At 37.5% G+C, this 26902-nt stretch overlaps 3 protein-coding genes across 7 annotated transcripts in view; 2 read left to right on the forward strand and 1 right to left on the reverse strand.

The window, feature by feature from the left end:
* Positions 1-173: 173 nt before the first annotated feature.
* ppm1kb (protein phosphatase, Mg2+/Mn2+ dependent 1Kb) lies at positions 174-26170 on the reverse strand. 3 transcript variants are annotated; one of them, XM_051886800.1, is made up of 7 exons: positions 26148-26170; positions 9222-9789; positions 8903-9003; positions 4190-4355; positions 3953-4097; positions 3515-3649; positions 174-1886 (listed from the first exon to the last, which is right to left on the reverse strand). In XM_051886800.1, the coding sequence occupies exons 2-7, from the start codon at positions 9659-9661 to the stop codon at positions 1755-1757; spliced, it is 1119 nt and encodes a 372-aa protein (XP_051742760.1). In that variant the 5' UTR covers positions 9662-9789; positions 26148-26170; the 3' UTR covers positions 174-1754. The 3 variants fall into 3 exon arrangements, with proteins under 3 accessions (XP_051742760.1, XP_051742681.1, XP_051742833.1); XM_051886721.1 differs by lacking the exon at positions 26148-26170 and adding an exon at positions 10625-10787; XM_051886873.1 differs by lacking the exons at positions 9222-9789; positions 26148-26170 and adding an exon at positions 22739-22772.
* The window catches only part of LOC127501281 (probable E3 ubiquitin-protein ligase HERC4), a 29649-nt gene continuing 14053 nt past the window's right edge, over positions 11307-26902 (forward strand). Inside the window, exon 1 of the mRNA XM_051873588.1 lies at positions 11307-11615. Coding sequence (XP_051729548.1) covers positions 11322-11615 — 294 coding nt within the window. The 5' untranslated portion in view covers positions 11307-11321. The remainder of the gene's footprint in view (positions 11616-26902) is intronic.
* LOC127508718 (probable E3 ubiquitin-protein ligase HERC4) lies at positions 18162-22460 on the forward strand. 3 transcript variants are annotated; one of them, XM_051887015.1, is made up of 10 exons: positions 19108-19123; positions 20037-20076; positions 20270-20416; positions 20503-20643; positions 20721-20887; positions 20984-21047; positions 21132-21190; positions 21286-21469; positions 21549-21648; positions 21763-22460. In XM_051887015.1, exons 2-10 carry the CDS (start codon positions 20071-20073, stop codon positions 21975-21977), a joined length of 1083 nt encoding a protein of 360 aa, XP_051742975.1. In that variant the 5' UTR covers positions 19108-19123; positions 20037-20070; the 3' UTR covers positions 21978-22460. The 3 variants fall into 3 exon arrangements, with proteins under 3 accessions (XP_051743116.1, XP_051742975.1, XP_051743056.1); XM_051887156.1 differs by lacking the exons at positions 19108-19123; positions 20037-20076 and adding an exon at positions 18162-18332; XM_051887096.1 differs by lacking the exon at positions 19108-19123 and having other exon boundaries at positions 20034-20076.

Here is a 26902-nt window from a genome sequence, read left to right on the forward strand (position 1 = left end):
TTATTCAAACTTAAGTTAATAAAATATATGCTTTAAGTAGTAAGTTAATTAGAAACTAGAACCAAAAATTGTGGTGTCTAATACAATGAGAAATGTTTTAATGGACCCTATCAGATTTAAAAGCAGATGCATCAGTTTTTAAACACAAGCAAAAAATAAATGTAACCAAAGGAGATGTTTCTGGTAAAAACTTTATTCACAGCTGCACTGTATTTTACAATAAACAGCATATCAATAATAGCAAAGATAGGTCCATATATAGAGCAGGAAACACTTCTAGTTGTTTTACAGATTGTTCTAGGTAAGATCCATGCACAGTTTTGTTAACACTGAATGTAATACATTCTGACAGAAACATAATAACTGAAGAACAGTACATATGAACAGAAAAAGGACACCCATCATATACTGGATATGCTTTGGAAGAGGAAGACATAAAAAAGGCTGTTAAAAGTCTAAAATGAGAGGAAATGCTGAATGAGAATGAATGAAATGTTAATGCAGAAATCAATACATGAAGAAACAGCACTAGAATATGAACCGAGATGCCGACTTGCTGAGGTCACGTGTGTTTGGCTCTACAAATAAAACTCACTGGAGGTTTTAAAAGCTGGAGGTTTTAAAGTTACAGCAGAATGTCTGCCATTACAACGATCATGTCAATGGATGAATGAATGAATGACGTTCACTTCTCTCCTGTAACTAGGAGACTTTAGAAGAAAAGATGTATTTAAATATAACATCTATACAAACGCATATACCATAAAGTTAACTGTCCATCATATACATTATATAAATAACATAAAACTGCACTTTGATCTATGCATTGTACGGAAAACCATACAATCTGAACAAAAATAGTTTGTCTGGTAACACTAAATAAGCACAAGTCACAGTTTAAAACTTTAGATATGAACCTAAAGTTGAGTTCCTTACCAGAATGACTCAAGCATGTGAAATACGAACAGACGTTTATGGAGAAGGCACAGAAAAATCAATTTGTTCACACAATGGTCCTCTAGCTGGGTTGCAGATTCCCTTTGGTAGAAATATTTCTTAGTGTAGCTTTAAAATTGCTGGTTGTTAAACTGGAAAACTGTATGAATGAATCGAATTATAGAAATGTGTGCTTGCACAAGGAATAGGAGTTCATACTTCAGTATACACAGTATATACAGTGGTCTAACTCTGTGAATATGGGCTTATGAACGTGCATAGCCATCAGACAAAGACTATAGACCACTGAAATGTGCTTCTGCGTGTCCCTCAACACAACAAAGACGCGAGTCATGAGGGTTACAAAAACAAATGGAATCTCCCAAAATCTGAAAGTGCTTAAATTTCCGTTTGTGAAAATAAAATGTTGATTCCACTATGGCAAGGAAAAGTATTCTAAAGTATTATATATGCAAAAGTGAAAACCAGAACTGAGGTAACCAAATTGTTGGTTAGCACCACAGGTCAGGAGATAAATATGAGAAAGATTTCAAGACAAGGAAAACCTTGAAGTTTAGGAGATCTTTAACACAAACGTCTTAGACATTAATTTGCTTCTCTAGGTAAAATAGCTCAGTATCATTGTGATGAGTGAAAATCAACTCCAAAACCACATTAAATGTAGGTTCTGGCTGTAATGGTCTTTTTTTGAGGTGATCCTCACAGGATGGACAAAGAGAATATTGCACATTGGTCAGTTTATATTAGTGAGTCACTTTTGTGCATCACTTATACCATCAATATCTTATTATTTTTGCTTAGGCCCAGCGGCCACTGGAGACGAAACTGCGACTGAAGGAGAAGCTCACATCAGAGCTTTTGTGTTTACCCCAGGCACCGAACGGCACCACGATGATAGTGCTGTTGTCTTCAGATCCATACTGAAGAGCCTGAGAGGGGCAGAAGAGGAAAAGTACCAATAAAGTTACACTACGAATCATATGCATGTTTAAAACTGTTGCATTCACAATAGAGACAAGAATAAATGAGTAGTTTTATATCACGGTAACAGTACACATCACAATATAGTTGTTTTTGCTGGACATTCAAAAAATAACTTACATTAGGGATGTGCATGAGTACTCAAATACTCAGACGTGACAGCGATGATTCGTAAATTCGATGATTGCCGTGACTTTAAAAATAGATTTCTTTTTTTTCCGATTGGTCATTCTTGCAGCATTTTGTGTGCTACCTGAGGTCTGTAAGACCGAATCCATGGATACTGACACATATCCTGTTTTCACCCAAATGTTTACGTCCACTTAAGCCATAACTGACTATATTCACATGAGATATTCCACACGATGGACATTTTGACAACTATGTGTGCATTTGACCATTCAGGCACAAGGAGAACTGATCGCGTGCTGTCTGAGAGAACTGGGATCGCGCACAAGAAAGAGAGAACGCTTCTGGTCTGTGTCATTCAGCGCGATTCCGCCTATCCTGCTTTCACTAATCGATAACAAATTGTGATTGAAAGCATGCAGTTCGCAATGTGTGGGTTGTCATCATTCATTTTAAAGTATTTCCACACCTCTGAGGCTGATATTGTTTCTGCTGCTGCCGTCGATGTCTCTGTGCACGGAAAATTCTGTCAGTTACGTCACGTGAGGTATCGGTCTTTGGTATCGGGGGTATTTTTACGAGTACATGAGCTTGGTATCGGGCCCGATACCGATACTGGTATCGGTGCATCCCTAATGAGAACACTATTGTAATAGAAGGTTGTAAATTCTGCGTTTAGTTGCCTGTGTTTCAGTGTTGTTGATACAGGAAGAGCGCATCCACAACGGGAGTAACACATTCAGATAAGCACGTCAAGTTCACATGTGCATTTGTGTCCTTTTGTGCAGATGTAAGTTGTAATATTACTCTTATGTTGTATATATCTGATTAATCTTTTATAAGATGCATTCGGTTGAGTTTATAAACCCGCTAACAAAGCGCTTCAGTTTACTGACCGTGTTCATTTACTCTTCAGCGTCAGCTCAAACGGCAATGCCCGACATTACTGACTATGACTGGGTTTCTTTTTCAAAAACATTGATGCATTATTGATAATATAGCAGTGTTATTTTTCGAGTCATATTTTCATAGAAATATTTTCATGTCATATTTTTATTTGCAACATTTATTTTCACAACAGTGTTTTATTTTATAGTGTTTTCTATTTTTATTATCGGCATGACAGACAAGCACCCCTGAGTACTTGTTTTTGAGCCCCATCAATACTCTAAATGACAAAAATGCCCATCCCCAATTTAGAAATATTAAATAACCAGTAGTTAATTTTTTAGTTGTTCTCTATTTGTGATCTAATGAATCAATATTTCATCTCATCTGATTTTCTCTTTTTACTTGGAACTTTGATACAAACCAAAAGACATCATTCTCAAAATCTGTGGTAAATCTGAACAATTTATGATATACAGTATGTATGCCATAAAGAACTGAGTGTAATAACTAGAATATCTACTAATATTAATAGTGGATGTTGGATTATTTGACTCACCTGCTCAGATATGCGTTGTGCGGCCTCTTTAGGGTCGTTACATTGGTTAATGACGTCACAGATCTCCTGACTGTTCATGATGAAGTTGATGCCATCAGTAGTGAGTGCCAGGAAGGCATCATGGACATGATGCAACTGACAACACAGGTACATTTAAATCAACACAACTTCATTTGAGATGCAATTCAGTAAAATATTTCATAAGTATTTATATTATTTTAAAATAATTTATTTAATTTTCCATTTATTTTTAAACATTTTATATAATAAATTCAGTAAAATCATGTGTGTGTGTGTGTGTGTGTGTATAAATATATATATATATATATATATATATATATATATATATATATATATATATATATATATATATATATATATATAAAATTAAAGAACACATTTTCAATTTCTTAAACTGAACTTAAAAAATTCTCTCACTGAAACTCTCTTAGTCTCTGGTTCTGCGATGACACCTGACGTTTTGAGGTCGAAATCTCCAATGCTGCGTGTCATGGCCAGTCTGCCGTTGACATGAGGCTGACCCAAACTATTCCACGTAATAAAACCCCCAGTCTTGCGTATCCTTCAGAAACAAACACATAAGGGTCAAAAGAAGTGCTCTCACAGCATCTTAATCTGCTTGGAGAAGTTAGAACTCCCAGAGGCAAACTGTACCTCTCTTTTTCATCCTTTCTCTCAGGCGTGTGATCCACAGTGAGTTTGACGGCCTTGCCTTTGCGGCACAGCATGGCACGGCTGTCCCCCACACTGCCCACCACCAGCTCGATCCCATCTCTCAGCAGAGCCACCGTGGCTGTGGTCCCTGCACTCAACAGAGAGGCTGTAACACACCAGAGAGCAAGGCTGAATGGTTAGTCTGTGACGAGTTTAAGGTCACCGATACAGTATAACACGCAATACAGAGCTTTTGCACAATACATAATCACACACAGAAACTAAACAGCTATTATTCTTAGTCCTGTTCTGAGATTTGCACATAATTCTAGTGTACTACACAGTACTGTGAATATTTGTCATATATATACGCAATGCTTTGGTAAACAAGCTGATAAAAAACATAAATGTAAACTGAAACAAAAAGAGGGAGATTACAAAAGAGATGATGTACTGAAGTGATCAAGGCAAGCAGGTAGCATTGTTTCTTTTTGACTAGCACATAGGACACATGTGAGAAGAGTAAATACCATTGCTTAGCCTACAAAAAGGCATTAATAGCATAAAACAGCTTTTCTTCATTGAAAATTACTTTGTTCTCCCACAGTAAATATCTTGTGCTTATTTTCTACAACATCAAATAAAAACTAGCGCTATCCATACACAGAAAACAAGCTCTGAACACAACGACTAACCAATCATTTTCCAGCAACCGACATATGTGAAGAAGGCAGAGCACAGTAAAGGTGAGATAAGAGAGAAAGACAGAAAGGAAAAGAGAGAGAGAAAGGTCAGGAACCTTCCAGAAGTCCACGCAAGGACCCGCTGGAGCAATCTAGCCCGCCGGCCTCCATAAAGGTAGTGCAGAGCTGCAGCTCTTATAGGGGGTAAGCTGGGTCCGCGGCTGTTGTAGATATAACACGCACACACACAGGGCAAGATTGGACATGTCACGCAGCAGGCCACACTAGTGGGCCGCACACTACATGAATAAGATGCACCTGGCATAATCGTACTTATTCTAACAGCATTTAATATCCTTATCAACACACATGAATCTAACAAGGCTATGTTAAAGAAAAATGACAAAATCCTTTTTTAAATGATGCATTAATATTATATACTGGGGGTGGGAATCTAATGTAACATTTGATATTTCAGTTCAAGGAGTCCAAATAATTTCTGATGCATCTTGATTTTTCAGCAACTCCATTGGGTGCAAATCTTTAGTTAAGGTGGCTTGCAGGCAAATTTTTTGTTAAGATGAACAGAAATAGAATAAATGAATATAATAACTTAATAACTAATGTCTTGATTCAGCCCTAAAAACATTGCAATTATTAACTGACAGCAGTTCTGCATGGCACAACACAGATATCCTAGTCGCTAGGGGTGTAACGGTACATGTATTCGAACTGTCATGGTACAGTGCATACAGTCAGACAACGAATACAGTCAGTCACAGGCGATCAACACTCCAATCCAGAAGGGGGCGCACACGGTAATGCAACATTGTTTGCTAACCGCCACAACAGGAAAAAGTGCAGAAGAAGAAGAACAGATGATCTATGCATAGATATGTTTACATGTTATCTCTCAACCAATGTTTCAACTTTGGAAAGACATCAATAAAACAGCTTGAGAATAGTATCTCAAGTAGCATTACATTTACCTCAGGCAAGTCATTTAGTGTCCACGGCATGTTAGTTCACTAGAGAAATTAACTAGAGGGGAGCATGTCACTAAATAACATGCACTATATTAGCTTATATATTCATTATCTTTACTTTACCTGTTAGTAATGTCTTAATATGTTTAAATAAATTTTTTCATGAAAACAAGTTATGACAGTAACTGTGTAAATGATTATGTGATAAATGAATTGCAGTAATAATTTTATCATTAGGTTTAGAAGTTAATGCAAAACCTGCCAAAACCTGTGCAATTTACATGTTTTTTTTTTTTATTTGAGTGTTGATTATTATATCTAAAAATAATTAGCAAATGAATTTAATAGTTTGGGCTGTTGTTAACTGTAACCTTTAATATTATAGTTATGTGCAAGAAAAGGCTCCCTGTATATATTTTACAGCATTAGCTGAGATAGATTTTTTTTTATCCTTAAGAAAACGTTAATTATAATTGAATTTATTTAAAGAGAGAGAGACAATTTGTTCAATAAACCACTTTTAATAAAAAAGAAGAAAAAAGAAGAAGCAATTTTATGATTAGTTTTTCTCACCCTGCTGTACCGAACCCGTAGCGAACTGCGACTTCAATACCGAGGTACGTACCAAACCATCATGTTTGTGTACCGTTACACCCCTACTAGTTACGTCATCTGCCTTGTAGGTGCCAGATACGGGTTTGATGTCTTTTATTTTGAAATTTTCACTTCCAGTTTGTTACGTCACTTTGTATAGGTGCACATTATCTGTTAGCTTGCATGTGGATGGCATGGAGGAAGGGGGTGAGTAGCTGGGACGCTCACTTTCTGTTGACCGTTTCGTTATCTTTGTTTCATTTTATTTGGTTTATTTGTGTTTTCTATTTTACCGTCTTCATTCAACATGTTGCTGTTCATTTCTATATTGTAATTAAAACCTTTTGCATCGAAACGCGTCATGGATGCATTCCCACTACTTAGCCTCTTAGCGGGTACTGGCTGCCGCTATATGCCTAGTTGCAAAAAGAGAATGGAAGCGCAAACAGTTTGACTAAAATACTGATTCTAATAACACACTTGTTTCACGTCAAATTTATTTAGAGAATATTTCAGGAAAATCGTTTAGGATACAGCAATTATAATTACGACTTATAACAAAGAGTTATTTACAGTTACATAAAATTACGTATTACTATATTCATTATACTATATTATTTACATTTTTTTTAAAAAAAGAAAAGAGTGTCTTAATTATATTGTGTTATTTGCATAATTTGTATAATTTTATTATAATTTATAATTATAATAATATAATTTGTCATTTTTAATCGTTTAAATTTAGAGTTAATGATGCAAAATGCTAGTTGGATGTTTTCTTTAAAGGCACAATATGTAAGATTTTTATATTAAAATATCCAAAAACCACTTACACAGCGTTACATATTTCGTTCAATTGTGTACTTACATTATCCTAAATGTTTCCAAGAATTTGTAAATTCAGAGAAATTCACAGTTTTAAATAGTGCCCATCCCTCCCTTGTCACTTGTCGCCTGTCAATGACGTAATATCTGCGTTATCCCTGGTTTCCTTGTACTGCATAGTAACCATGGAAACAGACAGGGACAGCTGCATAACGTCTAGCGGCACGCTGTTGTTATTTCGTTCAAAAATATCATCAGTATGATATTCTAATGTTGATCTAGCTTATTGTTAGTCTCATACAACCATTAAACTAATACATAGAATAACATTACAACTTACTCAAATGCAGTTTAGTATGATAGTGTAACGTGAGACCAAGTGAAACAGCGCTGCGTTACCTCGCAATTTTAATTCCTCAAATAAACTGACCTGTATTAGTAGTATTTTAGCTTTGAAAGTAGTTCGGTAGAATGAAATGTCCTCATTCCTTTATATCCCCTGGGACTTGAGTGTGGCACTGATATCTGTCTCTCATTAGCAATCGCGCCCGCAATTCTCGGCCGCGCCCTGCTTTATACCACAGTCATGTTAAAAACATGAATGCATTCACTCATCCATAAACATTATTTCCTCATAAACACTATTAGATCCATCGGAATGACGACAAGTTCCATGATTCCACGCTCATTCACTGCGTCATCAATCTACACCTTTGTTATTGTTTTGAAGAGTTTAGCGACCCCTAGCGGTGAAAAAAAAAACATACTGTGCCTTTAAGATGATGTAAACTAAAGCTTGAGATTTTTGCCTTGCTCAAATTTATCTGAAAGCTCCTGTGTATGTTTGTTTGCACAAACCGCACAGTGTAACCACCATTTCGTGGTATATATGCCACTGCAGACATGTCCTCCAAACCAGTGTTTGTCCATTTTCAGTAAATAAAATTATTATTATTTAAAAATTATTATTAACTATTTGGAGAAAGAATGTCAATGCATCTAAGAATCAATTTTTTTTTTACCCACCCCTAGTATATACAAGTGCTATCTTAATGGGACGGACGCATTTTACAGAGCCAAAGAGAAGTCTGTGAACTATCACTAGAAGATCATATAGGTCTTCACTGCTCTGTATTAGGCATCACTGTTTATTTTATTAAACAAAACAATGTCTGGTAACACTTTAGTTTAGGGTCCAATTCTCACTATAAACTACTTGCTTATTAGCATGCATATTACTAGGATATTGGCTATTTAGTACTTATATAGCACATATTTATGCCTGACCATTTTCTACATCCCTTAATTCTACTCAATACCTAAACTTAACAACTACATTACTAACTATTAATAAGCAGTAATTAGGAGTTTACTGAGGCAAAAGTTGTAGTTAATAGTTGGTTAATAGTGAGAATTGGACCCTAATCTAAAGTGACCTGAATTTATTTATTCTACATTGCCATGCTTTGCTCACAAATGTCAATTTGGCTCTGTTACATGTATACCTGATGCATCAAAGCAATACTGAATTAAGACTCTAAAACTGAGCTGAGAGACTACAGAGTATTATATTCACGTAACATGCATGCCTTAAAAAAAGAATAAATTCGTGAAATAGGACCTACCATCTGCACTGAAGTGAAGATGCCTTGCTAACGCTTTGTCCACCTCAAGAAATGCCTTGGTTAAAACTAACTCCAAGTTATTCTCCTCCTCTGCAATGTCTCTGAAACAAAAAAATGCAATGCAATATGCAATATAAACAGTTAGTTATTCTAAAACACCACATGCCCATCTCCTGAAGGAATTCTGAGAACTGGTTTTATGTTACTGGCTTGAGTCCCCATGTAGCCAGAACGCCTTGCATATTCATGACAAAACTGGGGAAAAGGGATATAATACAAAAATAAAAACCCCTAACAGTCATTAACGACTGATCCTTACTTAATATGCTTCTCCATGTTCTTGTGGCAGAAATCAGCAGCCTCTGCACCCCCGTGCCCATCAAAAACTGCAAAGTACATTATGTTGTCCGTCATCTGTGATAGTTGATAGCGGTCTTCGTTCTCCTTCCGCTGACCAATTAGTGAGGCGCAGCCCACCTTGGTCAGGCTAACTTTGGGAATAAGTTTACCATAGCGGATACTTGACGGAAGCATGATGGGCTCATCGATGCGGTTGTCCCAGATCCCAAAGGAGTCCCAGGTAGTCGGACGGCCACTGCTGTCTGGATCAAAGCGGGAGTTACTGCATCGAGGAGATGATGGAGTGTGTAGAGCACGTCTCGGGTCTTCCTGATGGGCATTGGTCAGGCTGAGGGCAGCCCTGCTGCAGACACGGGACCCTCTGAGCGTGGCATATCGCATGAGAAGAGCCACTGACATACTCAGTGGCTGGACACCACACTTATGGAATAGGTGGGAAGAGTCTCAAACAAATAGACCCAAAATACGCTTCAAAACCAGTGCAGAAAGTCTGTCTCGTAGAATATACAGTCTTGACCAGGAGTTCTCTGAAAAACAAGGAGGAAATTAACAAATTAATAACTTGCCCTGAAGCTTGTTATTCCCTAGATGAACATACTGATGCGACATGCTGCACGTACCTTTGAGTGGTGTCTCAAAACTTAGTAAGATGCCAACACAGACAGCATTTCAGGCACTTTTTAGGCAACTATTATTTCCCAAACAAGCTATTTAGGCAGGCAGCTCAATGGGTTTTTGAGATACAGCCTTTGTTTAAAAACTAAATAGCATGTTTACAGCCCTTCCCACTTAAGTCATTCAATAAAAACATTGTATAATACATGCCCAAAACGCTGCCTAAGTAGTCAGCTCGTTGGGTTATGAGACAGCCTTTGTTTAAACACTAAACAGCATGTCCCACTGGAGTCAGTCAGTAGCAACATTACACGCAAATGTGCCCCACCCCCTATTTAATTCACACAAGATTTAATAGATTATACACATATAACCTGCGAAGACAACATCAATACGATCATCTAAAAGGGGAATAACCCAAATAAAGACACCTGGGCAAAGAATCAACAAGTTTAAAATGAAAACAGTGTAAATAAACATGACGCAACACTCCGCTTATATAACTGCATGTTAGCAATGCCTTTAAACCGCTTGTTATTGCCGTTTTAAACAACTAATAATGCAAAATTTGAGAAACTGATATAAATTATACCAGAAGGGGCTTATTGATTAAAACATTAATCACAACAAACAAAATGGAGATGAATCCTCGAGCTTTGCCTTTTGGCGCTCGAGCTGCTAGCAAAAACAGATTCTGCTACAACAAAACGAGAACATTGTATAATTTCTAGTTTATTTGCTACCTACCTTCAAATTGTATGATAACAATGAAATCCGATTTGTTTTTGTCTATCCTAACGAGTTAACATATGTAATAAACAGTCGGTCACTTAGAATCGTTTCGGCTTAGCTGCAGCGACCGCCTCTGAAGGAAAATACCTGTGAGCCAATCAGATCCCTCTGTTTCGTCGGTGGGGTTCAATCAGTTGATTGGCCAGACTTCTGTGATTGACGTGGACCTAAACCAATGATTTGGGAGAAACAGTAGTTTGGCGCACTAAACTCGGAATGCAAATAAGCGAACTGTTTGTGTTTTACTACATAGGTTTCGTTATAAAATAATTCAGACTGCCAATATATGTGTGTTAAAATACATATGTATCTATCGACATGTAGATCTTGATGTAGTAGGGTCATGTACATGTACAGAATCGTCACCATTCACTTTCGTTACATGAAAAACTGACGAAAGTGAAAGTGAATGTTTACATTTAAAAGTGAATGTTTACATTACATTTAGCCAAACACCTCCTTTTGTGATCCGTGGAAGAAATTAAGTTATACTGGTTTCGAACAACACGAGATAAAAATAGCTGGAATATAAACTTTTGGTTGAAATATCCCTTAAGTTTTTGTTTCTTTTTCCAATTAACTGTCCTCATCCCTCTATATGTTTTCTTTGTTGTACGTTTTATCTAATGACTCTCTATTGACAGCATCAAGCATGGTTCCCAAACACTTTCATTTAGTGGGAAATCGAACAAGTTTCGTTTTGGCTGAAACCAGCGTGTTTGAGGTTTCAGTTCAATATGACTGTGTGTTCCTCAGTCAGCTGGAGGATCCGTCAGCTGTGAACATGTTGTGCTGCTGGAAAGCGCAAGTCACAGAGGGCTTCGGTCTGTTACAGCCTGACGAAGTCAAACATGGCAATTGTGGAATACGATCTATGTGTCCGAAATCAGGAGTTCAGGACATGTCAGCTGGAAGGAGTTTTGCTGGATTTATCCGGGATGGGAAGGTCTCGGTCCTGAGATTGCGCGATGAAGACTATGATCACGATGGAGAACTAGGTAGCCTACACTAAATTACACTATTTTAGGGGTCAAGCACGTAGTGCTAAAACCCTATTGTAATTGTAAGGATTATTATTATTATTCTGCCGTAAAATTAATCATGCAGACCAAACCGTATGTGCTAGAGACTTGAAAGTTGGCCAGATGATAGGTCATAATTTGGGGAGAGGATGACAGAGTATGACCCAGATTGGCCAATAGGTGGCGCTACAGTGATTAAAAAACATAAAACTGCTTATAACCTCTAGACCGTTTGTCGTAGACTCAAATGTCTTATAGACCTTATGCGCCAGAGAAACAAGCGCGCCGCCATCTTTATAAAATTGTCTTTGAACTTCCGTTTTGCGGTAGCTCTGTACATTTCTATGGCATCACTGTCAAAGAATAATTAGCTGGTTAAGTGGATTTACTTGTTGTAGAGTTGATGAAAGTTATCATGAGCATTGCAGATGTCTTAACAAATGTCAGTAGACCGGGACGATTTTAAAACGAGCAGTTCATTCAAAAATATGTAAGTATTTCGCTGTGGAAATACAAACCCGAAGTCAAAAGACAACGAGCGTAACGCTGAAAAGGGGCGGGGCTACATAAGGTCTATCATTTCATGAAAAAATTTCCGCCATTTTGAATTTTGTCAAAAACCTACTTTTGCGAACTAGTCCTAGGATTTTGGCCTGATTGGAACCAAACCAGTGCAGAAATATTCTCTGGAGTCTGAATATGAATAATTATCAAAAAAAAGTTTCTAAAGTTTCTAAGGGGTGCCAAAATGTTCGAAATGGGAAGGGCCACTTTTACTAAAATAGCTAGAACTATTGAACATTCTGGAATTATATATTTTCACCAACTTGTGTAGGCTCAATCTGTGGTCACAGTAAAAAAAAAAATTGCGTCGATTGAACTTGGTGGCGCTATAACATGAAAAACATGAAAACGGCTCTAACTCACCTGTTAGTCCAATCGACTTGAATGCATGCAGTGTCTTGGTCCAAGGTGCCATGATTGTCTATGAGGACATTGTTGTATCTCAAAAAACATGGCTACCATCGGCCAATGAATTTTGAGCACCTATTAGACAAGGTTAATGGAGGCCAAATGGAACCTTGCGTTCCATTCGGAAGGGCTCATCCCAATGTCCTAATCGCTTCAATGGGTTTACCCTCCGGAGTGAGAGCTTCGAAGGGATGAAGGGTGTAGGGGTCAAAAAAACTCTTTTTTTGGAACGCACTTCTGCATCATCTTAACGAGACAATCAAGGAGGAGTAGATTGTGCAAGCTGTGCCTTTTGTTTAATGTTAGTTTATTTATTTATTTTTGGTTTATCGCATCATATTGTATATTGTGTCTATGTATTTGAAACATTTGAATGGACTGATAAAGGGAGCTGTAAAGTATTATTGTTGAAGTACAATGTCGTTTTGACCATAATAATGTACTAAATCTAACTTGTATAAATATTACAGTAGTATAGAAAAATACTATACATACATGTATAGGTAAAATCGAACACCTAGCCTCCTGTACCCATTCTGTGAAGACAAACAACTTCCCTGTGCAAAGGATCATGGGGGCCCGAAGTGTCCATCAGTTGTACCCTTCAAAATCCTTCATTCTGAAGGCCCCTTGAACTGGCCAGTTTTGAGCACTTCGGTTTGGAACGACCCTTCAATATGGCGGCCATGATTGTTTTCACTCCAAAGTGCCCTTCGGAGGGCGATATATCCCGTTTGGAACGCACTGTTCATATTGGTCATCGGCACAATGCCCTGAAGGAGACTGAGAAGTTTTGAAGCAGCACCACCTAGTGGTAAAATTAAATTTTCAAATGGTTATAACTTTGGGTGTGGTCGACTTATGTCACCTCCTTAGACTCCTGAATCCTTGCCGAGTGCAACGATACCACACATGCCAGGTTTCGCCTTGTGGTTTGTGCAACGTTGTGATTTAGTGCTTAAAAAACTTTTGCAAATATCTTCGAAACTGTAGTCCGATCGAGATGAAACCACCGTAGGAAATACAGAAACATAGGTCGATCGGTATATTTCAATGACCAAATGTCAAAATTTTGATAGGAAGTGGCAAAAAAAAAAAATCATGCTCTCATATATATAAGTGTCTATAACTGTCAAAAAACATTTTTCCTTAGTAAATTGCCTGTATTGGCTGTAAATGGTCTTTTCCATCTATGATCTAAGTGCTATACATGCTTGCTAAATAAAATATAAAACCTTTTTATGTGCTTAGAAGCCTTAAAGAGCTTGAACCCCGATAATTGCTGCTCGCAGCTATATTTATTTATTGTTAAAATTATCATTACATAATATCTACAAACCCGATTCCAAAAAAGTTGGGACACTGTACAAATTGTGAATAAAAAAGGAATGCAATAATTTACAAATCTCATAAACTTATATTTTATTCACAATAGAATAGAGATAACATATCAAATGTTGAAAGTGAGACATTTTGAAATGTCATGCCAAATATTGGCTCAGTTTGGATTTCATGAGAGCAACACATTCCAAAAAAGTTGGGACAGGTAGCAATAAGAGGCCGGAAAAGTTAAATGTACATATAAGGAACAGCTGGAGGACCAATTTGCAACTTATTAGGTCAATTGGCAACATGATTGGGTATAAAAAGAGCCTCTCAGAGTGGCAGTGTCTCTCAGAAGTCAAGATGGGCAGAGGATAACCAATTCCCCCAATGCTGCGGCGAAAAATAGTGGAGCAATATCAGAAAGAAATTTGCAAATTTCTCAGAGAAAAAAGAAGCAAAGAGTTTGAAGTTATCATCATCTACAGTGCATAATATCATCCAAAGATTCAGAGAATCTGGAACAATCTCTGTGCGTAAGGTTCAAGGCCGGAAAACCATACTGGATGCCCGTGATCTTCAGGCCCTTAGACGGCACTGCATCACATACAGGAATGCTACTGTAATGGAAATCACAACATGGGTTCAGGAATACTTCCAGAAAACATTGTCGGTGAACACAATCCACCGTGCCATTCGCCGTTGCCGGCTAAAACTCTATAGGTCAAAAAAGAAGCCATATCTAAACATGATCCAGAAGCGCAGGCGTTTTCTCTGGGCCAAGGCTCATTTAAAATGGACTGTGGCAAAGTGGAAAACTGTTCTGTGGTCAGACGAATCAAAATTTGAAGTTCTTTTTGGAAAACTGGGACGCCATGTCATCCGGACTAAAGAGGACAAGGACAACCCAAGTTGTTATAACAACTTGGGTTGTCTTTGTCCTCTTTAGCTCAGAAGCCTGCATCTCTGATGGTATGGGGTTGCATGAGTGCGTGTGGCATGGGCAGCTTACACATCTGGAAAGGCACCATCAATGCTGAAAGGTATATCCAAGTTCTAGAACAACATATGCTCCCATCCAGACGTCGTCTCTTTCAGGGAAGACCTTGCATTTTCCAACATGACAATGCCAGACCACATACTGCATCAATTACAACATGGCTGCGTAGAAGAAGGATCCGGGTACTGAAATGGCCAGCCTGCAGTCCAGATCTTTCACCCATAGAAAACATTTGGCGCATCATAAAGAGGAAGATGCGACAAATAAGACCTAAGACAGTTGAGCAACTAGAAGCCTGTATTAGACAAGAATGGGACAACATTCCTATTCCTAAACTTGAGCATCTTGTCTCCTCAGTCCCCAGACGTTTGCAGACTGTTATAAAAAGAAGAGGGGATGCCACACAGTGGTAAACATGGCCTTGTCCCAACTTTTTTGAGATGTGTTGATGCCATGAAATTTAAAATCAACTTATTTTTCCCTTAAAATGATACATTTTCTCAGTTTAAACATTTGATATGTCATCTATGTTGTATTCTGAATATTAAAATTTGAAACTTCCACATCATTGCATTCCTTTTTTATTCACAATTTGTACAGTGTCCCAACTTTTTTGGAATCGGGTTTGTAATAAATGTAAGATAAACGCCATGTATTAATAATGAAAACATGTTTGTTTTTATGTTTACAGTTTGAACAGATGTTGAACTAATCAAAATATTTTATTTACTCCAGAGCAACTGCAGCTAATGGATGACAGAATCAGATCGATTGTCTGTGGAGGAGCTGGTGCGGTTCTTCTTGCTGATGGAGGAAGAGTTCTCATTATGGACAAATCTACTGTGTGCCGGTATGTTTATGTAGGCATAACAGTATAGAATACCATAAATGTTAATAACAAATATATATATCTGACAGATTGTCTCTTCCCTGCAGGCCTCTCAAAAGTCTGGAAAACAGGCAGGTGATTCAGATCACATGTGGAGACCAGCATTCAATGGCACTAACCAATGGTATTCATGACCATTTCATCTAACATCTGATGTTTTGTTTTAATCTTTTGATGTCTTATGATTGACATGAATTGATTGGCATTTGAGTGTAGATATACAGAGCTGTTGTTGGTCTTTCAGATGGTCAGTTGTTCGTATGGGGTGAAAACTCTCACGGTCAGCTGGGTTTGAAGAAAGAACATCCCGGCTCTTCATCAGTTCAACAGGTGAAGAGTCTGTGTGGGATCCCACTGGCTCAGATCAGCGCTGGAGGAGACCACAGCTTTGTGTTGTCTCTCTCTGGAGTCGTGTTCGGATGGGGAAAGAACTCGGCTGGACAGCTGGGCCTTGGAGACACTACAGGTCTGAATACTTCGTCATGTACAAACTAAATCAGTAACAGTATAAAAGCACATAGAAATGTACTACATTTGTGCAATACTGTGTCAAATCTATATCAAAGCACTGGAGGTGATGAATTTACTGTTTTTCCACCACAGACAGACACGTCCCAACTATTGTAAATAGTCTGAACCGAAAGAAAATTGTGTCCATCTCATGTGGAGGAGAACACACTGCCACTCTATCAAAGGTAGTATGTTGTAATATATCATACATTTATGTTTTTGATATTAGATAAGAGGATTCAACAAGCTTGACAGAAAATGTAGTAAATAGTTTATGTTTCAGGGCGGCACAGTATTCACATTTGGATCAGGAGGTTTTGGTCAGCTTGGGCACAACTCGTTTAAAGATGAACATCATCCGCGGGTGGTTGCTGAACTGTGGGGATCTAAAGTGTCACAGGTCACATGTGGGAGGTAAACTAGACTTTTCATAAGCAATCAGTGTTTCAGAGCAGTAGTGCAGATTTATTTATGCACACAAACTTCTTTAGCTCTCATGCAGCACATAATGATAGTTCCTCACATGGTTAAGATAAATATTAGTCCAACTACAAGTTTTTTTTTTTTTATGGTTCAAGTTCAGTTCAGTAATTTATTTTTTCTTGTATAAAGACGTCACACACTCGTATCAGTCGCATCGTCAAAGCTGATCTACTCATTTGGATGTGGGATGCAAGGGCAGCTGGGAAATGGAGAAATGATCAAACCTTTCCCTGTGGATCTGTCAACTGGTAATTAAAAATCATCTTTTAGCAGTAGGATATTTTCTTATGAATACTTTTGTACTCAAGATGTTGCTCAGAACTCTAAACTAAATGTTGCACACAGAATGTGATCACGAATATACGATTGAAAAACTCATCGCTGGAGAGAATCATTCCTTTGCCTTGTTTTTCAAGGTACAGTAAGACAGACAGTTTTCATTTTTCAAAAAATAGTTTAACATATAAATTATTGCTGTACTGTGATTACTTATATTTTACTTTTTTGTATTTTGTAGGAGCATGAAAGCAAGCCAAAATCCGGGGTTTTGACATTAAATGACAAAATGATTGACCGATGGGTCTTTGGAAGTGATTCATGGGTAACAATAAAGGAGTGAGCATTTGCCTTAGCTTCCGTTCCTATGATTTTGCTATAAATCCTGTTTTTGTATACCATTTGTGTCCATGTCGCTCTAAATTATTGTGAATGCATGTTGAGGTGTGTGTCATGACCTTAATGCATTTGTCCTTCTTTTCAAACTTACTATTAAATAGCAGAAATATCAGATAGTATTTATTTTATATAATGTTTACACAATTTATTAAGTGAATCTTAATCTTAATATGTAGGGTTCATACTATTATTTAATTAGAGCATATAAATGGACTAAAAAGTATTGTTTTGATATTTACAGGGAAATAAACACAGTGTTCTCCTCTGCTGCCTCTCTGAATGGAAGTTTCCTCAAAACAAGGTAAAATTAGAGTCTTATCTAATAATTTCTCCTCCTTATGCCAAAAATGATTTCTTCCATCACAGATTTTATGTAACATTCTGTCTTTGTAGTTGTGATGAACATTATCAGACGTCTGTGCAGCATTGTGGGTTGGATTTTGATCTGGTTAAAACATCCTTTGCAAAGTTATTAGAGAATAAAAGGTCAATATCAGAGGTAATGATGAATCCAACATTTACAAAACATGTTCAGTACATTTTAAACAGTGAGATGCAGTTGATGGGTTTTTTTTTTTTTTTTTTTTTTTTTTGTACCTCAGGTAGTGAAGGTGGTTCAACAGAAACTGCTGCCGTCTCTGAATCCAAATCCAACTGGTGTTGAAGCTCTGAGACTTTACCTTCTCCTCCCTGAGCTCATCAGAGGACTCCAGAAACAAAGAACTGAACTCACTGGAGCACTGGCCTCCAAAATCTGTGATCTAAAACCTGCTGCTCGCAATATGTTAGGTAAAGCTGGAGGACCGTTTCAACCTATGTGTTGTTGTCCTTGTAGTATTTGTCTGAGTATTTGTATGATATATTCTCAGAGATGTACTGGTCCAAACTCCCTGATGATTGGCTCAAAGGCTTGGTGAAGTTATTTCACAAAGAATCTGCTGAGCTGATTGGCCAGATTTCTTGTGGTGAAACTGGTCATGACTTAACTAGATGCCTGCAGAACTTTTTGCAGATCCTTCAGATGCTCTATGAGGTGCCTTTTTTAAATATTTGATCACAAGATGAAATTTAATCTTATCATTGTATAATAGTTTATACTTCGTCTCGGTTGTGAAGGTCTGTTGCAGTCGCCACAATGACGTCACAAACGGTGATTTCATCATTCATGAGGTCAATGATCTCCTAGATAGGGTGAGAACCAAAGCAATAGTGAATTCTGTTTCACAAAGATATTTTTAGACAAAAACCAAAATACCAGAAATTTCTCTTTTTCTATACATCAATAGCTGCAGGTCACCTTGGAAGGCCTGGCGGGAATGATGTTAATGGGCCGTTGTTTCACTGAAGATTTCAATGATTTGGTGACAGCTGAGAGATTACTACCTTGTGGGTATCAAGGCTTCTGACAAGATGCATATGAAAATTTCAATGAGATTTGCATGACATTTTTGATGTTCTGTGTTCAGTAACTTTAACGAATCTTACAGTACTTCAATGGATCTTTCTTTCAGGGAATTATTGAAATATTGGTCAAGTTCCCTTTTGCAGCTGACACCCAATCTAAACGGAGAATGTTTTGTGTAAGTCAGAGATGGATGTACTCAGTCATACATATGCAAAATAACTTAATTTTTAAGCAACAGTTACCCTCAAACCTGTATGACTTTCTTATGTGGGACACAAAATACACTTTCAGAAAAAAAAAAAAAAGGTTCAGGGGGGGTTCTATATAGAACTCTAGGATTCTTGACTCCATTTTAAAGAATGCTTTATGCCAAAAAAGTTGGAGAAATGTCTTAAACAATTGCATAATACCCTCATGTTTAACTGGTTATTTCAATTTTTCAATTTTGATTATATCATATTATATCAGTGATTATATCATATGTTTACAAGCTGTTTAAAGGGTTAGTTCACTCAAAAATGAAAATTCTGTCATTAAGTACTCACCCTCATGTCGTTCAAAAACATGGTTAAAATAGTCAACGTGACTACAGTGGTTCAACCTTAATGTTATGAAGCGACGAGAATACTTTTTGTGTGCAAAAACGAAGCAAAAATAACAATTTTATTCAACTATTTGAACCGTTGTCATACTTAGTGAACTCAGTGCAGGCTTTCTTGTTTACGTCTGAACGCCAACTCAGTATTGGCCGAAGCTGAACACATGAGCAGCACGGCGTATGCATGTGATGCTGACACAGGATCTGGCCAATAATAAGACGGCATTCGGAAGTAAACAAGGAAGCCTGCATTGAGTTCACTATGTATGACTACAGTTCAAATTGTTGAATAAAGTCTTTATTTTTGTTTTGTTTTTGCACACAAAAAGTATTCTTGTCACTTCATAACATTAAGGTTGAACCACTGTAGTCACATTGACTATTTTAACCATGTCTTTAACTACCTTTCTGGATGTCAAAAGGACGTTGCTGCCTATGTGTGGATCAGATACCCTTGGATTTCATCAAAAATATTTTAATTTGTGTTCAGAAGATGAACGAAGGTCTTGCGGGTGGGGAACGACATGAGGGTGAGTACTTAATGACAGAATTTTTTTGGGTGAACTAACTCTTTAATTCATAAAATGTAATTAAAATGAAAAATGAATTAAAATTAAAACTAATTTTGACAGTAAAGTAAAGTTACAGTGAGTAAATGATGACAGAATTTACATTTCTGGGTGAACTACCCCTTTAAAGTTAACATAATTGTACCTCTTTTAGTTCTTGCAGATCCGCGTACAGTTCTCTCCTGACCAAGAGATGCTCATGTTAAATGACAACGTGATGCGCATAAACAGGGAATCACTGTTGACAGACACGCTAGAGTATCTCAGACAAAACACCCACTCATTTTATCATCAGTTACAGGTAAAAGAATTACAGAATTGAAATCAGAGTTTAAAAGTCTGACAGTGCATTTTACCTTTATATTTATGAAAATGTCTCCTGTACAGGTGGTGTTCATTGGGGAGAATGGAATAGATTGGAGGGGCTTATCGGCAGAATTCTTCACCCTCCTTTCCCAGTCTCTTCTCAAATGGGAGAAAAGGGTGCTGGAGGTCCATGAGAATTCATTGGTTTGGTTCAATCCTGATGTAAGCTTTACTCCAAACAATCCTTATTCCTCCTTATGTGGTCTTCCCCATATATCAATATGTTTTGGTCTTTTCAGCACACGCAAGGTAATAGGGATTTTTACTATCTTGGCGTTATCTGTGGAATGGCGCTGTACAACCATCATTACATAGACATTAACTTCCCACTGGCCTTGTTCAAGAAACTGCTCAAGCTGAGTCCCACTCTGAATGATCTGGAGGAACTGTCCCCTGTGGAGGCCAGGTAAACGGTTAAAACCATTAGATTTTATATATTGTTTCACAGTGCTTTTACAGTGCAGGTCATGTTTTTAATTGTATTTTTAAAATCCCACATTAGAAATTTGAAAAACCTTCTTGAGGAGGATGAGGACGTCGTGGATATACTCTTTTTGAATTTCACAGTAATACAGTTTGTATGGTTCACTTGTATATAAGTGTACACAGCTGTTGTTTAAATGCTTACATTAGCCTTTTACCTGTTTCAGGTCAAAGGGCAAGAGCTCATTCCAAACGGAGGTCAAATTCAAGTGACCAAAGTTAATAGGTAGTGTACTATCTATCTCTCTCTCTATCTATCTATCTATCTGTCTGTCTGTCTGCCTATCTATCCATCTGTTTGTCTATCTATCTATCTTGCAGACAGAAGTATGTGGATTTGTATGTCGACTTTGTTTTCAACAAGTCCGTGAAGAATCAGTTCAAGCATTTTTCAAGTGGTTTCTCTAAGGGCTGTCCACTCAAAATCTGGAGAATGTTCCACCCTGAGGAACTCCAGGAGCTTCTCCAAGGCTCCCCTAAATATGAATGGCAGGAGCTTCAAACGGTAAATGTATTTGCAAAACTTGCAAATTTCTAACAAGCATTTAACATTTAGTATTAAGTATTTCCTGCTTCATCTTCAGTTGGCTTCCTATGAAAGATGTTCTGCCTCTGATGAGCTTATCAAGAACTTCTGGACTGTTTTCTTTGAGTTCTCTGAAGAGAATAAGAAGAAATTTCTGAGTAAGCTTTAACTTGAACATAAGAATTTCTTTTCTTTTTTTTCATCTACAACATCATTTGGACATTTAAGAAATATTATTATTATTATTATTGCCTCACTCTATTTTTCTTCAGTGTTCTTGTATGGAAGGAACCGTGTACCTGTGGGAGGTTTCTCAATGTGCTCTCTGAAGATTTGCCAGTCAGACGGTCCTGATCCAGATGACCGTTTGCCAGAGGCCCAGACCTGTTTTGGCAGATTAATTCTTCCAAAATACAGCAATATCAACACACTTCGCAACAAGCTAGTACATGCAATCAACTTTTGTAAGGTTTTTGGACGAGGGTGAACAACCCCTCGAGGTTCCAAACCCCCAAGGTTCTCAAGCCCAAAATATATGAAACAAGTGTATGTTGATAAAACTTGTAGCTGATTGGTTTTTAAAATGGTACATGAATTATGTGATTCACTGAGCTTCTTTGAGTCACAAATCTGAAATATAGATGCAACACAGCTCAGTCAATTTAAATATTTATCATAAAAACTGTAAATAATTGTAAATAAACAATGTCAAAGCTATAGATATTCTACTTTTTTTTTTTTTTTTTTTTCCCTTTCATTGGATGACCTTTATTGTTTATGCTTTACAGCTGGTAGGATAACTGAACTAAAGCATTTTGTAATTTTTATTATCTCATATAATCATATAAAATATGATGCAATAATGCATGTATTCTAGTATGTCACTTCATAACCTTATTGTATGCCTGTTATTTGGTGGTTCTTCAAACATATTAAAATGCTTAAATAAATAAAAAGACAATTTTCTCAATTGCTTTTGGCTCAATTCTCAAATGTTTAGATCTCAGATTTGAATTTATAATTGATTTAGGCAAACTGCATGTTTTGGCACATGTATGCAAAAGAGTAAGTACAATTGTTTACATTTACACAATAACTAATTGCACATGATTGGAATCCATAAATGGCACGTGAGTACAATTGAGATATCATAGCCGGAACACCTTGCATATTCACGACAAAACTAGGGAAAAGGGATATAATAATAAAATAAAACCCAATAACCGTCATTAAACGACTGATCCTTACTTAATATGCTTCTCCATGTTCTTGTGGCAGAATTCAGCAGCCTCTGCACCATGCCCATCAAAAACTGCAAAGTACATTATAGGGCTTTTCACACTGCGCTTAACCCCGGGTTATCGTCGTTATAAACACCACTTTTAACCCCGGGTAAAGGAGCGTTTCACACTTGTAATTTAAATGCGGGGTTAGCACCGCTTTTTACCCAGGGTTATGAAACCCTGCTCTGGAGCAGGGATAGTGGGGCTTTTGGGGTATTAACTCCGCAATGTGGTGCCAAACTTGTACAATGTGAATGCAGTGTTAGAATGTTCCAGCTAGATGCTTAGCAACCAACAACCAATTGCGTGCCTTTGGGCAGTCACGGAAATACAGTGCGATGTATAAACAGTAGTTTGTGCGTATGATAGGAAAAAAGAAAAAACTTGATACAGTCAGCAATGTGTAATATGAGGACGCACAACGCTAGAGCCTTTATGTAAACAGGTCACGTGCTGTGTTTGTCCAGTCAGTGACAGTGACACCACAAACATGCAGATAAGGACTTTAACCCAGGGTTTAGGAATATGCAGTGTGAAACAGTAGCTTATGAATACCCAGGATTAACTGTCAACCCCAGGTACAGTATGAGCAGTGTGAAATGTGAATAAAGATAACCCAGGATTCCGTTTACCAGGGGTTTAGAATGACCCAGGGTTAACTATTTCAAGTTTGAAAAGCCCTTATGTTATCCTTCATCTGCGATAGTTGATAGCGGTCTTCGTTCTCCTTCCGCTGACCAATTAGTGAGGCGCAGCCCACATTGGTCAGGCAAACTTTGAGAATAAGTTTACCATAGCAGATACTTGACGGATGCATGATGGGCTCATCGATGCGGTTGTCCCAGATCCCAATGGAGTCCCAGGTATTTGGACGGCCACTGCTGTCTGGAACAAGGCGGGAGTTACTGCATCGAGGAGATGATGGAGTGTGTAGAGCACATCTTGGGTCTTCCTGATGGGCATTGGTCAGGCTGAGGGCAGCCCTGCTGCAGACACGGGACCCTCTGAGCGTGGCATATCGCATGAGAAGAGCCACTGACATACTCAGTGGCTGGACACCACACTTATGGAATAGGTGGGAAGAGTCTCAAACAAATGGACCCAAAATATGCTTCAAAATTCAGTGCAGAAGGTCTGTCTCAAAGAATATGCAGTTTTGACCAGGAGTTCTCTGAAAAACAAAAAGGAAATTAACAAATGAATGACTTGCCCCGAGGCTTGTTATTCCCTAGATGAACATACTAGGCAACATGCTGCATGTACCTTTCAGCAGAGTCTCAAAACTTAGCAACATGCCAACACGGACAGCATTTCAGGCACTTTTTAGACACCTGTAAGATTTGCCTCTTTGCCACCATCTCTGTTTGAATCCTGCAATTGCAGTTATTTGTGGAATTATCATAGATGTGCATCGGGACATCTCCTCAGTGCGGATGAATCTAATGTTTTGATGAGAACGTGTGGCTGACTATGTGTTGTGTATTTAGTGTGTATTAGCGTTACCTGTAGGTTTCTTTTTCTTTACAGTCTAATCTCTAATTTGTCATACCATACAATCTGCCATCAAAATGATAAGTTTAATTATTCCAGCTGCTGTGAGAAAAGGCTATAAATGATCCATCACCTGCAGCATCCTCACATGTGATATAGCCTATACTAGCTGGGACTCGTTCTTTATGTAAATAGACGTGACGTAATGACGCAAAGATGAACGGCGGCATGCTCGAATTTCCTGCAGAAACCTACCATTACCACTCGACTTAGAAAACATTATTACAAGCTTACCGTTGTGAACCGGGCTAAGGTAAGGAGATAGTTTTGAACACTGGCTGGTTATGTACTTGCTCAAAAAGTGATTCTGGATAATTTTTTCTAGAGCTGCTGTACAGCCAAATTATTTTCACTGTAAAGCTGCTTTGACACAATCTGCATTGTAAAAAAGCGCAATATAAATAAAAGTGACAGGTCACTACATTGTCTGCATATGTATTAAATCCATAGAATATAATTTTATTATGACAAATATGAGAAACTACTATGGTGGTATATTTAGTCTTAACATTTTAAGTATTGGTCTATTTAGCGAATGATGATCTGACCCTGAGCTAAATAGTTCTGTCTTAAATCAAAATATCAAAATGAGTACACAAAACATACGGAGCACATGAACTTTTAGGATAATATTTAGGATGATACTTTGTTGAAATAGCAAATTAGTTAGTGTGAAGTCTCTCTAAGGAAGAAGTTTCTCTAGGGATCACATAAGCCTATGTAGCAAGAGAACCTAAAACAACAGGATTTTTTGCGAGGGAACGCAAATATCTTAGCGAGAAAACGCAAACCTTTTGCGAGGGAACGCAAAGTTTTGTGAGGGAACGTAAATATCTTTGTGAGAGAACGCAAACGTTTTGTGAGGGAACGTAAATATCTTTGTGAGAGAACGCAAACGTTTTGTGAGGGAACGTAAATATCTTTGTGAGAGAACCCAAACGTTTTGTGAGGGAACGTAAATATCTTTGCGAGAGAACGCAAACGTTTTGTGAGGGAACGTAAATATCTTTGCGAGAGAACGCAAACGTTTTGTGAGGGAACGTAAATATCTTTGTGAGAGAACGCAAACGTTTTGTGAGGGAACGCAAATATCTTTGCGATAGAAAGGAAAAGTTTTGCGAGGGAAATATTTTTTCCTCCCATCCCCTTTGTTTTTTTTTTACGGTCTATGGTTTAAACACTAAACAGCATGTCCCAATTGAGTCATTCAACAACATTATAGCAAATGTGCCCCACCCCCTATTTAATTCACACTAGATTTAGTAGATACACATAACCTGCGAAGACAATATCAATACAATCATCTAAAAGGGGAATAACCCAAATAAAGACACATAGGTAAAGAATCAACAAGTTAAAAATGAAAAGAGGGTAAATAAACATGACACAACACCGCTTATATAACAGCATGTTAGCAATGCCTTCAAACCGCTCGTTATTGCCGTTTTAAACATAACGCAAATTTTGAGAAACTAATATAAATAATATATCATATAATTATATAAGTTAAACAGATGTTATATTAAACTTAGTCTTGTCAACATTTTGGAAATTGCTTTTGTGTTCATTGAGATATTGTTTAAAATGTTACTTTTCGAAGGGGGTGTACTCATTTATGCTGAGCCCTGTATATATACATATAATATAATATATATTATATCTGATATAATATATATCATATAAACATTAATCACAACAAGAAAAATGTGGATGAATGTAGATGAATCCTCGAGCTTGCCTTTTGGCGCTCGATCTGCTAGCATACAGATTCCGCTACAACAAAACGAGAACATTGTATAATTTCTAGTTTATTTGCTACCTACCTTCAAATTGTATGATAACAATGGAATCTGATTTGTTTTTGTTTATCCTAACGAGTTAATATAGGCCTATGTAATAAACAGCCGATCATTACAGTCGTTTTGGCAGCCGCCACCGCCTCTGTGAGCCAATCAGATCCCTCTGTTTCGTCGGTGGGGTTCAATCAGTTGATTGGCCAGACTTCTGTGATTGACGTGGATCTAAACCAATGATTTAGGAGAAACAGTAGTTTGGCACTCTAAACTCGGAATGTAAATGAGCGAACTGTTTCTGTTTCTGTTCACTCCCGGATAACTGAAAATGGGCAAAGAGGCGGGATGTGGTTGGAACCAAGGTGACTGGTTCCTGAAACCACGCCGGCCTAGCGTGACGTGATCATGTTAGCAGAAGGAGCTATCTATCTATCTTAGATACTATCTAAAATATTAATAAAGATAACAAGTTCATTAGAAAGTTCTAAAGGTGTATTGTCAATCTCCGGTGTCTTTTTTAAGATATAGATGCTCCAACACCAGTAATTAATTTGAGTCGGGTGTGCAAATAACAACATGAAAAATCAAACGGGACTTTATATACCCGTTTTATAACCCCAAATTACATACCTTTATAATGAAATAGCGATCGCAAGATTAATCCAATCCGTGGCATTTAATTGGGTAAAATGTCAATGAGTGTCCATTGAAAAACAAAAAAACAGTACTTTTTGTCCAGAAAAAAAAATAATTTCAATGAAATATTGATATATTATCCATTGTTT

The sequence above is a fragment of the Ctenopharyngodon idella genome, chromosome 1 (genome assembly GCF_019924925.1).
Source record: "Ctenopharyngodon idella isolate HZGC_01 chromosome 1, HZGC01, whole genome shotgun sequence".
Classification (NCBI taxonomy): Eukaryota; Metazoa; Chordata; class Actinopteri; order Cypriniformes; family Xenocyprididae; genus Ctenopharyngodon; species Ctenopharyngodon idella.